The sequence below is a fragment of the Dama dama genome, chromosome 12 (genome assembly GCF_033118175.1).
Source record: "Dama dama isolate Ldn47 chromosome 12, ASM3311817v1, whole genome shotgun sequence".
Lineage (NCBI taxonomy): Eukaryota > Metazoa > Chordata > Mammalia > Artiodactyla > Cervidae > Dama > Dama dama.
Genome location: NC_083692.1, coordinates 99,081,204 through 99,097,277, shown reverse-complemented (window position 1 = coordinate 99,097,277; position 16,074 = coordinate 99,081,204). Strand labels below are relative to the sequence as shown.

At 41.6% G+C, this 16,074-nt stretch overlaps 1 protein-coding gene across 3 annotated transcripts in view; it reads left to right on the top strand.

Annotated features, from left to right (window-relative positions):
• The window catches only part of EPB41L4A (erythrocyte membrane protein band 4.1 like 4A), a 254,167-nt gene that overhangs the window by 121,914 nt on the left and 116,179 nt on the right, over nucleotides 1-16,074 (top strand). For all 3 annotated transcript variants that reach the window (XM_061158196.1, XM_061158197.1, XM_061158195.1), the window contains exons 3-4: nucleotides 10,584-10,635; nucleotides 15,451-15,529. In XM_061158196.1, the coding sequence (XP_061014179.1) occupies nucleotides 10,584-10,635; nucleotides 15,451-15,529 (131 nt within the window). The remainder of the gene's footprint in view (nucleotides 1-10,583; nucleotides 10,636-15,450; nucleotides 15,530-16,074) is intronic.

Here is a 16,074-nt window from a genome sequence, read left to right as displayed (position 1 = left end):
CAGCCCATGGGGTCACAGAGGCAGAAGTAACTGAGCGACTTCACATGCGCTCATGTGTCGGGGCCCTAAGGCTTCCACTAATACTTTCCTTAAGGTCCTTCCTGCCACCTCATCATCAAAACATACAATGGAGAGTGACAGGAGTGGGGCCAGGTCAGGTAGGGCCTTACAGATCATCATAAGGACTTTGGGTTTTAATTTGAGTAAGAGGGGAAACAACTGGAGGATGTGGAGAAGAAGAGTAAACTGATCTGATCTGCATTTTTAAAGCATTCCTCTGAATGCTGAGGTAGAACCTGTAGTACCATTAAAGGAGTTAAGAAATGAATGGTGATGACTGCTTGGCTCTGGGAGCGGTAAGAATTTGTCAGATTCTATTTGTATTTTAACGTAAGCCAGCAGTATTTGCAGATTGATAGAAGAGATAGACAGTAAAGAGGCTTTGACTGCAACAAGTGGAAGAGTTTTGTATCATTTACTGAGATGGGAAAGACTACAGGAGAACAGGTTTTTCTGGAAGGGAGTAGAATCATCATTTCCTCTTTGAACATGTAAAGTTTAAAGATTCTAATAGGCATCTAAGCAGGAAGTTAGTTGGCTTTGGGGGCAATTCTGGTCTGGCTATGTTTGAGAGGTGTCATGTATAGATGACATAAAGCCAGGAGCCTGGTTGTAAGGTGTGAGCCCAGGACAATCCAGCCTTTCCTGGTTAAGGAGATAGTGAACACCCAATAGAGGAGGCTGTGAAGTTGTGGTCAGTGAAGCAGGAAGAAAGGCTGGAGGGAGAGAGCATGTGACAAAGGTATTTCGAGACAGTGGTGACAGCCCTGCACCTGTCAGTAGGGCTAACAATGGCTGCTGGCACTAGAGTGGGTTCCCAAGAGGCTGTGGGAAGCTCAGCCCTTGAGTGAGCTGTTATGATCAAATTTGGGAAAAATAGATAATACTGGAGAACAGCTCATGTAGCAGATATATTGCACTTGAGTGAAGGCATGTGATAGAGTGGAGATGGAGTGTATTTTGGATACAGGCATGTTTGAGTTTGAATCTCTGTTTCCTAATTGACCCATTGTGGAACTGTAGGCCACTACTCTGTCTCCACCTATAAAATGGGGATACAAGTACTTTTCTTACTTGTATAAAGGTTGTCAAAATGTTAGCATGAAAAAATAATATGCAGAACATCTAGTACAGTGCTTGGCACATAGTAGGTATGCAGATCATGTAAAATACCATTGGTTTCATTTTTCTTTTTTTCAAATTACAAATTAAAGTTTTCCATACCCTTAAGGTACTGGACCCAGCATCAGGAAACTTTAATGATTCCCTAACTCATTTACAATAAGATCTTGAATACATCACTAGGCCTTTCAGAGACTGAAATACCCCATCTGTAAATAGGGACTCATAATCCAAGCTCCACACTTTTTTTCCCCCCTAAGTGTTCACTAATCTGAGTCTACTCTGCAAATTACCCCCCTAGCCTACATGAAATTCCCAACACTTCCCTTAAGTCCATATTTTATAATTTGGGAAATGATTTCACATTCATCAGCTCCTAACAAGCCCTATCAACTAATTCATCTGCCCAGTACCCTGATGTGAGGAAAAGTCAAACTTCTGTTCTACTTGAACCTTTTCAGTTGAACTACTTAAATGACGTAATTAATCCAGAAATGGGCTTAAATAGTTCCAGACACATGGTAAGGTCAATAAAAGCAAGCTGCAGATGTTAAAGGGGCTTGCCAGGTGGTATAGCGGCAGAGAATCCACCTGCCAGTGCAGGAGATGCAAGAGATGTGAGTGTGATCCCTAGGTTGGGAAGATCCCCTAGAGGAGAAAATGGCAACCCACTCCAGTATTCTTGCCTGGAGAATCCCATGGGCAGAGGAGCCTGGCTGGCTACAGTCCATGGGGTTGCAAAGAATCGGACACAACTGAATGAGTGAGCACACACACAGTTGTTAAATCTCAAAGTAAATTCTAAGATTTTTTTGTTAATGGTCCATGTGTTACGTCTCCTAAATTGCGTCTCTGCAAATCCCGAAGTAGATAGGACGTTGCTGGGTACGGAGGGGATGCGTCCAGCAAGTCACCACTAAGTGGCGGCCGGGCAGGGGTGGGGGGCAGCGATGTGGTGAGAGCAGAGTATAGAACCCACTTGCCTACCAGGGATTTGTTTTAAAGTACGGAAGTAAAATGGGCAGATATGGGCTCAAAAGTGTGTGTGTGTGTGTGTGTGTGTTTCAATATGGGAGAAGTAAAATCATGTATTTGGCCAGGAATGATTCTGTGGAAAGGGAAGCTTTGATGGTACAAGGAAGAGAGCACAAAATTGCTGGTACCATGTTCCTGAAAAGGTGGGAAGGGATGGGCTTCAGTGGAGCATGGCCATTCCCCCACAGCAATAGCAGAGGAGACAGGGCCAGCACGGATGCAGACAGGCTGGGAGATGTTGTGAGAAGCCATACGTGTTCTCACCTGAAGACTTCAGTTTTCTCAGTGAAATAAGAAGGGTCATCAGCTGAGAGTGAGAAAGGCGGAAGAGAAAATATGGAGCAGTTATCCAGGCAAGTGAAAGAATAATATGTAGTAGGATTCTGGGGGGTGTTAGTGGTTCCTAATAATGACTTTAAAGTGAGCCCATCTATGGTTGTGTAATTTGAGTCTGCAGTTACAGTTAGCCTCTCAGGTGCTAGCATGGAGAAGGCGGAGAGTTGACAGGTGTGTGTTTGTTTTTTTCCAGTGGATATATGGAGGGAAGATTGTGCAGGGGAATTGAGGACAATTGTGAGTGAACAAAGATAATGAATCATGAGCAAAGTGAGGACGTGCATCGGAACAGGGAGGAAAGACTATGCAAAGGTAGTAGGAACTGAGTTGTATCCTGGTGGAGTCAGAATATGTGAGGGAGTGAGCTGGGAAAAAAGAAGTTGGGTAGTCAAGTGTATGAATCTTGAAATTGAAGTTTTGCATTCCTGTTCAGACAGTATTCTTGAAGAGTGGCTTGGTTCAAATCTAAAATAAAAGGAAGTTCAGTTCCTTGGGTCTGTTATTCTGTATTTTGGGGCAAGTTGTTTAATCAGTTTCCTCATTTGCCAGAGGGTAATTTTTGTAGTTTCTAATTCATAATTAAAGGGACTAAATAAGTGTGAACATGTAAAGTCTTCAATAATGCCTGGCACATGGTAAGCATTTAGTAGGTGTTAGCTGTTACTGTTGTTAGTTCTCTAAGCCTTAGTTGGTGCCAGGGTCCGTGGGAAAGAACTGAGGAATTGTTTCTGGGGCCAGTGACACTTCTTGAGTAGTCAGATGGTGCAATAGAATCCACTTTTGTTGAAAAATATGGCCCAGTTACGAACTGGCCCATCCCGCTCCCCATCCCCTCATGATGGCTTAATGACAAGTCTTGGTTTCTGTCCCTGCTATGAGTAGCTCTGTAATGGTGGTTTTACCTGAGGTTCCAAGGCTGTGATTGATACCAAGCAGCAAATTAAAATCAGTCCTGTGAATGTTGCTTGGAGGGCCTGAGATGTGTCTGTATAGGGACACTGGGACATGGGCATGGAAAAAGCCAAATAGCCATTGTCGCAGCCCTGGATTTCTGATAATGTATATGCAAATTATGTCAAGTCCTGGAACGCCCCAGGAATGACTTGCAGTGTCATTGTTTTAGATCTTTTTGGCGCCATTGTCACTTACAGATTGCTAACTCTTCATACTCCCTTAGATCAAGAAGTTATTTTGTTATATTGATACAGACTGTGTGCTTTAAAGCCTTTTTTTGGATCTACAGGAAACATTATTAAATACCATTGTGGTATTCTTAAATTCTTCAAAGAAGAGTCAGTATTATACTCAGTGTGAAATAAGATGTAGCAAAGTTCTTCTTACTCCATGCTGTCCATGCATTATCTAAAATGTTTTAGTCTTTATTCTATTAGAACTCCAGAAGACTCCAAAAGAACAGTTGTCAAATGAAAGGTTGGATCCTGAATTAAATATATATCTTTTGAAGTTTAGGATATTGATTTACTGGACAGTGTTAGAGTTTTAAAATACAATTCAGAGACTGTTACCTAGGAAATTGATAAAACTGAGACATCATCAGCCAAGGTGGGTGAAAAGATGCTCGGGCATTTAGCCGACTGTGAGAGTAGTAAGGAACTTGAGCCCATCTGTCATTTCTCTTTGGGTTGCATAAATGCTGTTATTAAGATCGACAGGGCTGAAGAGGTAAGACCCTCTAACTATTGGACTCTTGTACTCTGGCAAAGAGTCATTGCCAAGGAGGGCTTGTCATCTTCACTCCTCAGTGACTGGATATTGGGATTATACAGAGGAGCCTGGCGGGCTCCAGTCCATGGGGTCACAAAGAGTCGGACATGACTGGCCGACTGAGCACAGCGCAGCACATTGGGATTGTGGTCTGTTAATGTGCTCTTGTGTTAGGAAGCCCACTGTAGAAATCAGGATGAGAGAGCACGGTCTGTTTTGGTTAATTGTCACTTCATCTTCCTCCTGAATAGGATCCAGTCCAGCTTAGGAATATATACAGAACTATAGGATATGTTTGAAATAAGTGAGCAAGAGGAGGTGGGGGAAAGGAAGGGGGAGAGTGAGTGGTGGATTTTCTTAGAGAATGAGCTGCTTACATGTTGAGAGAGGATGAGAGAGATGGGGCAGACTCTCCTCCTGACTGTCTGGGTAGCAAGTACAGTTTAGGAAAGCTGTTTGGTAGCCCAGCATTGCAGTGGACCCTACTCGGCCTTCATTCCTCTTTTTTCCCGCACTCAGCACAGACAGAAAGACTGAATGGGCCACTTTTTTTTCCTTCTTCTTCTTTCTGGAAGTCTTTTAGAAACACATTTCTTTTTTCTTTCTTTAAAAAATGTTTATTTATTTATTTGCCTGTGCTGGGTCTTAGTTGTGGTATGCAGGATCTAGCTCCCTGACCAGGGATTGAACCTAGGGCCCCTGTGTTGGGAACATGCAGTCTTAGCCACTGCACCATCAGGTAAGTATCAGGAACATTGTTTTTTTTAACTGCATAGTTATAAGCTATCAGATGGCACTGACTTCAGTAAGTCCTCAGTTGTAAAGGACTTGGAGTATCTTGTTCTGTGTTGTCACTTAAAAATAGACCCATCAGCTTTAAGAGCAGTTGAGCTGTTAGATAACACTTCTGTAAAAACTTAGGGCTCTGTCTCCATTTCTGTATTTTGGGAAAGTTTTTTATTTGTGAGCACACTGTCCAAAGATTTTCTCTTCAGTGATGCCTCCCTGTGCTTAACCTTGAAGAGCTCCTTTTCTTTTTGCATTTGTCTTACATGTATTCATCTTATACAGATGAGTCTCACCACATTATACTGTATCAGTAACTCTGTGTGTCTGCTAGGCTGTGCGTGTCTCACGGTTAGGGAAAGCTCTCAGTCATTCGTGTTTCACTACAATCCTCAGGGCAAGATTTGACATGACATATAGAGAATATATGTAGTGGGCATTCCATAAATGGTGAGTGAATAAGTGTTATCCCAGTTTTAGAGCCTACATCCATTCTGGATATAGGTGAATATTCGAATGTAGACCCTAAAGCTGAAACTGGAATGCTGTGTTATTAGCAAATTCTGTGCCCCTTTTTCTCGCTGGTTATGGAGCAGCTGCCTGCTGTGTTTCAAGGTGATCACGCATGTGCTACATTTGATCTCTTGTTGATAATGAGTGATGACAAGGGCCATCATTGTATGGCTGCTTTGGTTCCAAGGTCATTTCTTTACCTTGGTTGAGTGTAAGTGGGTTTTACACTTTAAGATGCTAGCTTATGGAAACTGGTGGCTCATGTTTATTATGCGTGTTCTGGGGCATTTATCATCGTGTGACTTCTGTAATCCCAGGTTCTCTTTGGATCAAATGCCACACATGTGTGCGTATGGATGTATACCAAGCAAATTTAATGGCAGTGGGCAGCCTTTGGCTGAGTCTTGACTCTTCCCTTTTTTGCTGCAAAATTGTAATTTCCAAGTCCTCTTAGACCATTTTGCTTTTTCACTTCACAAGGAAAGATTTATTTTAAAAGTGTACAGATTACCATTAATTTGGAAATTTTTAATAGGTTAACCAGTCTTTCCTATTACATTTAGCTTAAAATTTCCTTCCTGTTTTCTTTCTCTGGCTTTTTAATGCCTGAAAGTCATTCTGGAGGGAAGAACAAAGAAAGAAACAAAGATTTGGTTTGAGGAGTCATGTTTGTGAAGTTTGTTTTTGGGGGGTGATTTTGTTAGAAGGACAGATTGAGACTCTCTTGCAATCCCTTTTTACTAGTTCTGAGATGAGATTAGACGGACTAGTAAGACCACAGCCTCTGCGCTCCCCCCTGTTTGCCCGAAGCACTGAGCACAGTGCCAGTTCAGTCACGCAGCCGCGTCCCTGTCCATCGAGCCGGTGCTGCCGTCCAGCCATCTCATCCTCTGTGGTCCCCTTCTCCTCCTGCTTCAATCCTTCCCAGCATCAGGGTCTTTTCCAGTGAGTTAATTCTTCACATCAGGTGGCCAAAGGATTGGAATTTCAGCTTCAAATAAGTCCTTCCAATGACTATTCAGGACTGATCTCCTTTAGGATGGACTGGTTGGATCTCCTTGCAGTCCAAGGGCCTCTCAAGCATCCTCTCCACCACCACAGGTCAGAAGCATCAATTCTTTGGCGCTCAGCTTTGTTTGTCGTCTAACTCTCACATCCGTACATGGCCACTGGAAAAACCATACCATTGACTAGATGGATCTTTGTTGGCAAAGTAATGCCTCTGCTTGTTAATATGCTGTCTAGGTGGGTCATAACTTTTCTTTCAAGGAGCAAGAGTCTTTTAATTTCATGGCTGCAGTGTTTTTGAAGCCCCCCAAAATATGCCATCTTTATGCCATGAAGTGATGGGACCAAATGCCATGATCTTAGTTTTCTGAATGTTGAGTTTTAATCCAACTTTTTCACTCTCTTCTTTCATTTTCATCAAGAGGCTCTTTAGTTCTTCTTCACTTTCTGCCATAAAGGTGGTGTTATCTGCATATCTGAGGTTATTGATATTTCACTTGGCAATCTTGATTCTAGCTTGTGCTTCATCCAGTCCAGCATTTCCCATAATGTACTCTACATATAAGTTAAATAAGTAGGGTGACATACTTCTTTCCCAGTTTGGAACCAGTCTGTTGTTCCATGTGCAGTTCTAACTGTTGATTCTTGACCTGCATACACATTTCTCAGGAGGCAGGTAAGGTGGTCAGGTATTCCCATCTGTTGAAGAATTTTGCACGGTTTGTTGTGGTCCATAGTCAAAGGCTTTGGCATAGTCAATAAAGCAGAAGTAGATGTTTTTCTGGAACTCTCTTGCTTTTTTGATGATTCAATGGATGTTGGACAGACCTTTGTCAGAGAAGTGTAAGGCCTAAAATTAAGGCCTAGTATTATATATGCCTTGACATCTGGAGAAAACTGGGAAAGCCTCTCATGGCTCAACTCCTAAGTCTCCTTCCAGAAGTGCTCCTGTGGGTAGGGTCTCCTTGCCAAATAACCCTTCAGAACCCCAGCCAGCTGATATCCTGTTTTTTCGTCCTGTGAAACCTGGAGCAAAGAAACCTCTACAGACCTTGGGGAGAATAAATGGGTGGTGGTGTAAGTTGTTTGTGATAACTTGTTATGGCAGCAATAGAAACCTGATGCAGGTGTTTATGGTTGTATGTGTTTTCCTCTGTTTTATCTTATTTGAAAAATCCAGGGAGAGTCAAACCTTTTTGTTTAACATGATTGGCAAGAAACAATCTACCCACCTAATGTTTCCATTTTGTAGGAAGCAGCTTTATCTAGGGGAGAAAGTCTGCTCTGTGTCCAACACGTAGCTGAGCATTTGGATTGATTTTTACTCTATTTGAATGAATCAGTGTTTCCCTGGGAACCATTTATTTTTTAACACCAAAATCACACCTTTAGTCATTGTGGACTCCAAAAGCGGTTCACTGATTATGACCTCTTCTTCAAATACCTTGCGTTAAAAGTAAGTTTTTCTAGACCTTTAAAAATTAAAACGTGATAAGAGCAGGATGATGAACATGTGTTATAAGTTGCTACCCGTTTATATTGATGTCTATGTGTGTTAGTCGCTAGCTCGTGTCCGACTCTCTGCGACCCTATGGACTGTAGCCCGCCAGGCTCCTCTGTCTGTGGGATTCTCCAGGCAAGAATACTGGAGTGGGTTGCCATTCCCTTCTCCACGGGATCTTCCTGACCCAGGGATCAAACCCGGGTTTCCTGCATTGCAGGCAGACGCTTTAACCTCTGAGCCACCAGGGAAGCCCTTTATATTGAAGGCTAGCATATATATTTGTCAAATATATAAGATGAGGCAGAAGGCTTCTTTTTCTTTCAGTGATTTTATTTCACAAAGGTGATGGGTAATCAAGTTTATTTATATTGATTACCTTTTGAAAAAGTAGGAAAATTTGAAACAGCTTTGTGAGTGGCAAATAGTGAGGATTATGTATACATGAATAGAGTTAAGTATTGTGATAAAATCTGTAATAAGATGATTATGATACTCATTTAGGATGAATGATTTTTTATTATATGTAAATAGGAATAAAAGGTAAGGGGATTATATAAAATATTATAATAACTATTTATAATTACTGGTACTGTTACATAGCAGAGTGAGCATTTCTGCCCTTGTGGAGGGGCAGGAAAAGGGGTGCTGGGCAAAGAGGTTCTCTGAGGCTCCTTTTGTGGTTTGTTATTCTTGACTGAGGGTAATCAAGAGAGAGTGAATGTTTTCACTGGACAAACACAAGAGTGCTAGGAATAAAGTGGTTCAGGTTGGACCAGCTCCTACCTCCATGCTGTGAGAGTTGCCCCTTCTTCATCCAGGAACATGATAAAATGCAAACTGTGGAAATTGGTTAGCTTGGCCCTTGGAACCACCAACATTTGGCAAGAAGAGTCGGGTAAAGGTTCCACCTTGCTGACTGCCCTGACTTAACAGGCGCTGGAATCCCTTTGACTGTGTCCCTCTGTGGGAACTCTGGGTGCTTCTGCCCGCTTTGTACTTGGTTTGTTCCTCCTCTGCTCTTCCTCCAGATGAGGCAGGTTTGTTTCTTTTTCTTTCAGTGATTTTATTTCACAAAGGTGAGATTTAAAGGAAGGCCTCTCGACAGGGCCCCAAATTCTCCCGTTACTGTCTAAAATTCTGTCCTCCAAAGATTAATTTGAATTAATAAGCAAGTATCTTAGACTGGCTAATGATACTTATTAAGAATGACCTTCACACCTTAATGATAATCATCATGAGCATGTGTTGCATACTTAGTGTGAGCCAGGGGCTATTATAAAGACTTTGCGTGACGTAATTGATTTAATCCTTCCAGCAAGCCTGTGAAGAAGGTTCAGAAAGAGATGTCCAGTGCTTGCATGCGTGCTAAGTCTCTTCAGTCATGTCCGACTCTTTGTGATTCTGTGGATTGTAGCCCACTAGTCTCCTCTGTCCATGGGACTCTCCAGGCAAGAATACTGAAGTTGGTAGCCATGCTCTCCCCCAGGGGATCTTCCCAACCCAGGGATCAGACCCATGTCTCCTGAATTGGCAGGCAGGTTCTTTACCACTGGGCTTCCCTGCTAGCTCAGTTGGTAAAGAATCTGCCTGCAGTGCAGGAGACCCCAGATCGATTCCTCGGTCGGGAAGATCCTCTGGAGAAACGATAGGCTACCCACTCCAGTACTCACGCTTCCCTTAGTGGCTCAGCTGGTAAAGAATCCACCTGCAGTGCAGGAGACCTGGGTTCGATCCCTGGGTTGGGAAGATTCCCTGGAGAAGGGAAAGGCTACTTACTCCAGTGTTCTGGCCTGGAGAATTCCATGGACTGTGTAGTCCATGGTGTCATAAAGAGTCAGACATGACTGAGTGACTCTCACAATTCTTTACCACTAGTGCCACCTGGGAAGCCCCAAGATGTCCAGTAACTGGTTGCAAGTTATACGTTGCTGAATGAAGGGAGAGAGGATGGAATCCAAATGGGTCTGCTCTGGGACTTGTATGTACCCTCACCCATTGAACTGCGCCTCCTCTCCTGGATACTTAATGAGGATTTGATTAGATTGCTTTCTTCCCTACTCCTGGCAGAGATACTTGTCAGGGATGGGACTGGAAATGAACAGAGAAGATTTTAGGGAGAGACATGTCTCTAGTGGAGTTGCTGTGGGGATGCTGGAAAGAGATTTGGCTGCATTCTCTGCAGCCAAAAACAGTAAGAAACTCACTCATTATCATCTTGATGTTACTGATCTTATAACCAACACAAGAATTCAACTAAGAACCCAGCATGTACTGTTTCTCTTCTCTGCTTCTCTCCAAACACTGACATCATTTCTCTTTTAATGTTCTAGCAGCAGAAAATTCTTATGTATGTTTGTGTGTATATATCATAAATCAAATGTTTTACTTATTATTTAAATGTAATTTAAAAAATAACATTTTGCAAATATTCTTGAAGAGAAGGCCAATGAAATACAACTAATTTCTGCAATTACTCTTTTTTTCCTCACACCAGTATTGGCTGGATCCTGCAAAAACCCTGTCTGAACACAAAGAACTGATCAACAGTAGGTATTTGATTTTAATTTTGTTGAAATTTGAAAATGATGTAATGTCCATGATTAGATGAGTGCAGAAATGGCTTTAAGACCACAGGTGTGAATATTAGCACCTCAGTGCTAGAATATGGAAATGGGTGTTTGTTTATACATTGCTTGGTCTCTGCAGACTCTGATTAGGTTTGTGTGGATAGGGACTCTGAGGAGATGTGAGTATTGAATTTGGCTTTTGGGGGCACCTGACCTGGACTTCTGTCTGTGACTTTTCCATTGTTTTTGAAATTTCACCTTCAGACAGAAAAAGCAGAGAGGCAATGATTTGAAAAGCAAGTGGGCATTGGATATATTAAAGTGCTTGAGTTTCTTGTGTTAAAGAGTGGTATTGCCCTTCACATTATTTACTGGCTCAATAATTAAGGAGTGCCCTCATAACCTGAAAGATTGCTATGAGTTCAGAAAGGATCCATCTATTTTGGTTTTGACTTTATCAATATGAATCCTACTAATTGGCTCAGAAATCTAATTAATGTTATATTCATTAACATTAATTTTCATGACTCAGATTTTTATTTATGAATGTACACATGCCCACACACTTGCAGCCCTTAAGTATGTAGAAGAGTAGTTATTTAAAAATCATATTTATTATTAAAATTATTAGTAAAATGTATAACATAAGATGTACCAAGTTAACCATTTTGGAGTGTACAGTTCAGCAGCACTAAATACACTCACATTGGTTTGCAGCCATCACCACTAACCATCTCTGAAACTTTTTTGTCTTCCCAAACTGAAACCATATCATTAAACTATTTTGCTGAATTATTGCTGATAAGACCTAGAGGAGTCTTCTGGCCTTTCTTACTCCATTCTGAGTCTGTACTTTTCCTGTGTGTTGACTCATTCCTTGGGGTAAAATGGGTCACATGGTGCCCTATGGACCCCACGGGCAGGAACAGAGCTGTGCCTCCGGAAGGAATTGGGAAATAAGAACTGCAAAATTGTCAGGAACTCAGCACGTACCATTTCTCTGAACATCAGCATCACTTTTGTTTCTCTCTGTGGTCTAGCTCTTTTTGCCCCTCCGTGTCTGTGGTGGAAAGCTCCACAGTTTCCAAGTTATAGCTCTAGCCACAAGCAGAGGTGAACTGGCTGTCTCTGAATTGCAACTCCAAACTCTTGGGAGGGTGTTTGGCCAGTTTGCATTAGTAGCTCACTTCAGTTCACTCAGCTGTGTCTAGGCTTTTCCAAGGTCAGTACAAACACAGCTGGTAGGGGGCCAGCATTCTGGATGAGAATGGGCAACAGGTTTCAGAGATGGGGCTGGTGGCCTATGAGATGACAAAGCACCCTCAAAATATATACCTTAGACATCAAGTTCTGCCTCCTCAGCCTACTCAAGAGTAAGTCCTAATCAGAAAGGGTTTGCGACCTGCCATGGATGAGAAGCTGCTCGGTATTGGAGGGATGACCAAAGCCCTGACCTTCTGACTTTTCATTCCACATGCTTCCTGAGTGAGCAAACTGCCTACTGAAGGCTGAGAGGAAGCAGGAGGTCCATGTGATTAGATGTGAATGCAGATAACTTCCATAAGGTAGCCTGGTATGAATGGTAGATGATCCAGTTTAACAAGCCTCATCCCTCAGGATCTAGAAATCTGCACTTTTCCAAAAGATTCAGGTAGAATAATAAATACAACAAATTCTTGTCCATTTCAACCACTTACTTAAAAGATACTAGTTTAAAAATTAGAAAAATTTTAGTATTTTAAGGCAGATTTCTATGCAAATGTGGAGAAAAATGTAAATTATTTGATTTAAGGTATATTATTCAAGTGTTCCTTTAAGAGCATTTGAAGTATCTGTTTCTTTCCATGGTATGAAATATTGTGTTTTTAATAACTATAATCTGTAATGCAGTTATAACTTTCTCATCCTAAATGAATGTCATCCTGTCAGAAACTTGATGTACAGGGAGAATAAAACACTGGTACTACAATTGACTGGAGGAGGGAACGGCGCCCGCTCCAGGGCGACGGAGCCTGGTGGGCCGCCATCCATGGGGTCGCACAGAGTCAGACACGACTGAGCGACTTAGCAGCAGCTGTATACAATTGAATAACACATAATTTTTTATTTTTTAAGATAGTTTGATAATTAATGAAGGAGAATGCCTCTCACATCTCCAGCAGATAAGTCAGAAGTAATATCTGTAAAAATGACAGAATATTTGCTAGTTACCAGAATTCTGATTGGTAGGTTTTGATTTAGATATCCTGAGCTAAAGGGAGGCTATTATCATTAAAGGCCTTGAAATCAGTCTTCACAGAAGGTAGATTAGAGGTAGATAGAAGCCACTTTTTGGCTTCTGTTTTGCTAGAGTAAAACATTATTAACCTACTTTACGTAAATGATTTCTTAAAGATAGACCTGGAAAGACATAGATCAAGATAATAATCTAGGAATTTGCTTCATTGGCACCTGATTTTTATAGTCAGTTTCAGATTAAGAAGCTGAAAAATACCTGGATACACATATCCTTGCTCCAGAATTTCCATTTCTTTAGCCTTCAGTTGATCTACAAAACAGTGATGTATGTATGAAGTATTTAATTTGTTTACTCTGAAGGTGTATGATTTTTTCCCCTGAGAGCCTGTGTGCAGTAGTTGCCAGCAAGCACTAAACTCTGCTACTGCTGCTGCTGCTGCAAAGTCACTTCAGTCGTGTCCGACTCTGCGACCCCATAGACGGCAGCCCACCAGGCTCCTCCGTCCCGGGGATTCTTCAGGCAAGAACACTGGAGTGGGTTGCCATTTCCTTCTCCAATGCATGAAAATGAAAAGTGAAAGTGAAGTTGCTCAGTCGTGTCTGACTCTTAGCGACCCCATGGACCACAGCCTATCGGGCTCCTCCATCCATGGGAGTTTCCAGACAAGAGTGCTGGAGTGGGGTGCCATTGCCTTCTCCGCACTAAACTCTAGGTAATTGCAAATGTGGTTCTCACTTTTGGGATCTTGAGTGAGTTGCTTTACCTCCTTGGAGCTTTTCCTGCCTTGCATATGTTACCAGATGCTTGCTGGGAATCAAATGTTAAGGAAACATTTTTGAACATTATCAGATACAATCAGATAGTAACTTGTGTATTTGGATGTGAGACATTTTATATGTACATGCGTAAAGGAGGGCTGATTTGGGCCAAAAGTCCTTAGAGAAAATTAGTACAAACTGAATGTTTTTAACTATATGTTTTTCAAACTTCTGCTTAACTGCTTATCACCAAGCACATTTGAACTGGCTAGGCTTGGTCAATAGTGTGGAATCTGTCATGTTCCGGGGAATAAAAGCAGCTCTAGAGTCTGGACAAGGCCTTCTTCCCTTTGTACACCATCTCAGCAGCATCTGTGCTCCTCCCATCCCCAGATATGTGAACGCTTGTGGCCTGCAGGCACAGGCAGACCCATCTGCTCAGTAACACAGAGCTTGATTGACACAGACAGGTTAGCAGAGGATGGACTTCCTAGCTCTTCTGAATATTTAATAATCAGTGCCTCCTTGACATCTGTGTTTAGGGGTGAAGTTATATTTGTCAGAAATAAAAACACAGTGATAAGTATACATAGAAATTGAACATATGGAATCAACTGTAGTGATAAGTTAGAACAAAGTTTCTTTTAAAATTTAGTTTCTATAAAAGCTCCAACATAAGGAGGGCCTTATACAGGAAGGCATAGGCTAGGAGAGAGAGGTAGGATGCTAGTGGTTGTCTTCTGTGTGCCATAGCATGTGTGTGTCATAATAATAATAAATAATAACATCACCTATATATTATAAATGTATTATGACTTTGTTACCTGTTGTTCTATGTGACTTCCTCTCCCTGGCTTCTAAATTTGTGACTTTATTTACTTAGTTAAAAATGAAAATACACTGTATGTCTGTTGTACCTTATCAGAGACTGCTCACTTAAACAGTTGCACAGTACCATGTATATGTCCTGTGGTTGATTTAAATAGTCTACCTGCTATGTATGTATGTATGTTAGTCGCTCAGTCGTGTCCAACTCTTTGTGACCCCATGAACTGTAGTCCACCAGGCTCCTCTGTCCATGGGATTCTCCAGGCAAGAATACTGGAGTGGGTTGCCATTTCCTTCTCCAGGGAGTCTACCTGCTGCTGAGCATTTAAATTGTTTCTAGCTTTTTGCTGATTTTAGGGAGTACTTTTTGCAATAGTTAGTGGTAGGAGTGCAGTGAATTTGGGGGTGCATACATCTCTTGGAGATCCTGATTTCCTTTCCTTTGGATAAACACCTAGTAGTGGGATTGTTGGCTTATATGGTAGCTCTGGTTTTAACTTTCTGAGGAACTTCCATACTGTTTTCCCTAATGGTTCCATTAATTTATGTCTCCGCCAACAGTGTACAGAGTTCCTCTTACTTTACATCGTCACAGCACTTTTGTCTTTTTGACAGTAGCCATTCTCATAGGTGTCCATTCTTATAGGTGTGAGGTAATGTCCTGATATGGTTTTGATTTGCATTTTCCTGATGATTAGCGACGTGGAATATCTTTTCTTGTATTGAATATCTTTGGCCATTTGAACGTCTTCTTTGGAAAAATATTTATTTAGTTTCCATATTTTAATTGGGTTATTTGTCTTTTGCTGTTAAGTTGTGTGACTTCCTCATATATTTTGTATTAACCCCTTATCCAGTATATGGTTTGCAAATATTTTTGATGAGTGTAATTTTTAATAGTTGTGTTATACTGCAGTACCACTTTGGCAAATTTATAATGTGAAATTTAATTTTTATTTCTTATTTTAGCTGGACCTCCATATACTTTGTATTTTGGTATTAAATTCTATGCTGAAGATCCGTGTAAACTTAAAGAAGAAATAACCAGGTATAGTACTGACTTTGCTTTTGACCAGTACATGTATGGCTTATACAAAAGGCTTTATTTAAAACAAATTGGAGTCAAATGTTGGGATGGTGTCTGCATGTGTTTTGTAAGCGTTTCCTGTGAGGGTTAAATTTAAACTCGTGTTGCATGAGGCAGTTCAGCGTCTGATGGTAGATGTGCTTGAACAATGACATGGACCTGGGTGACTTGATAATAGATTCTGCATCTGCTGTGATGGGATATTTCTGTATCGTTACTGTGAAGGATACAGTCAGCCTTTGTAGTTATGTAAAAGTAGCCATCGGTTCAGTTTAGTTCAGTCGCTCAGTCGTGTCCGACTCTTTGTGACCCCATGAATCGCAGCACGCCAGGCCTCCCTGTCCATCACCAGCTCCCGGAGTTTACTCAAACTCATGCCCATCGAGTCGGTGATGCCATCCAGCCATCTCATCCTCTGTCGTCCCCTTCTCTTCCTGCCCCCAATCCCTCCCGGCATCAGGGTCTTTTCCAATGAGTTAACTCTTTGCATGAGGTGGCCAAAGTAC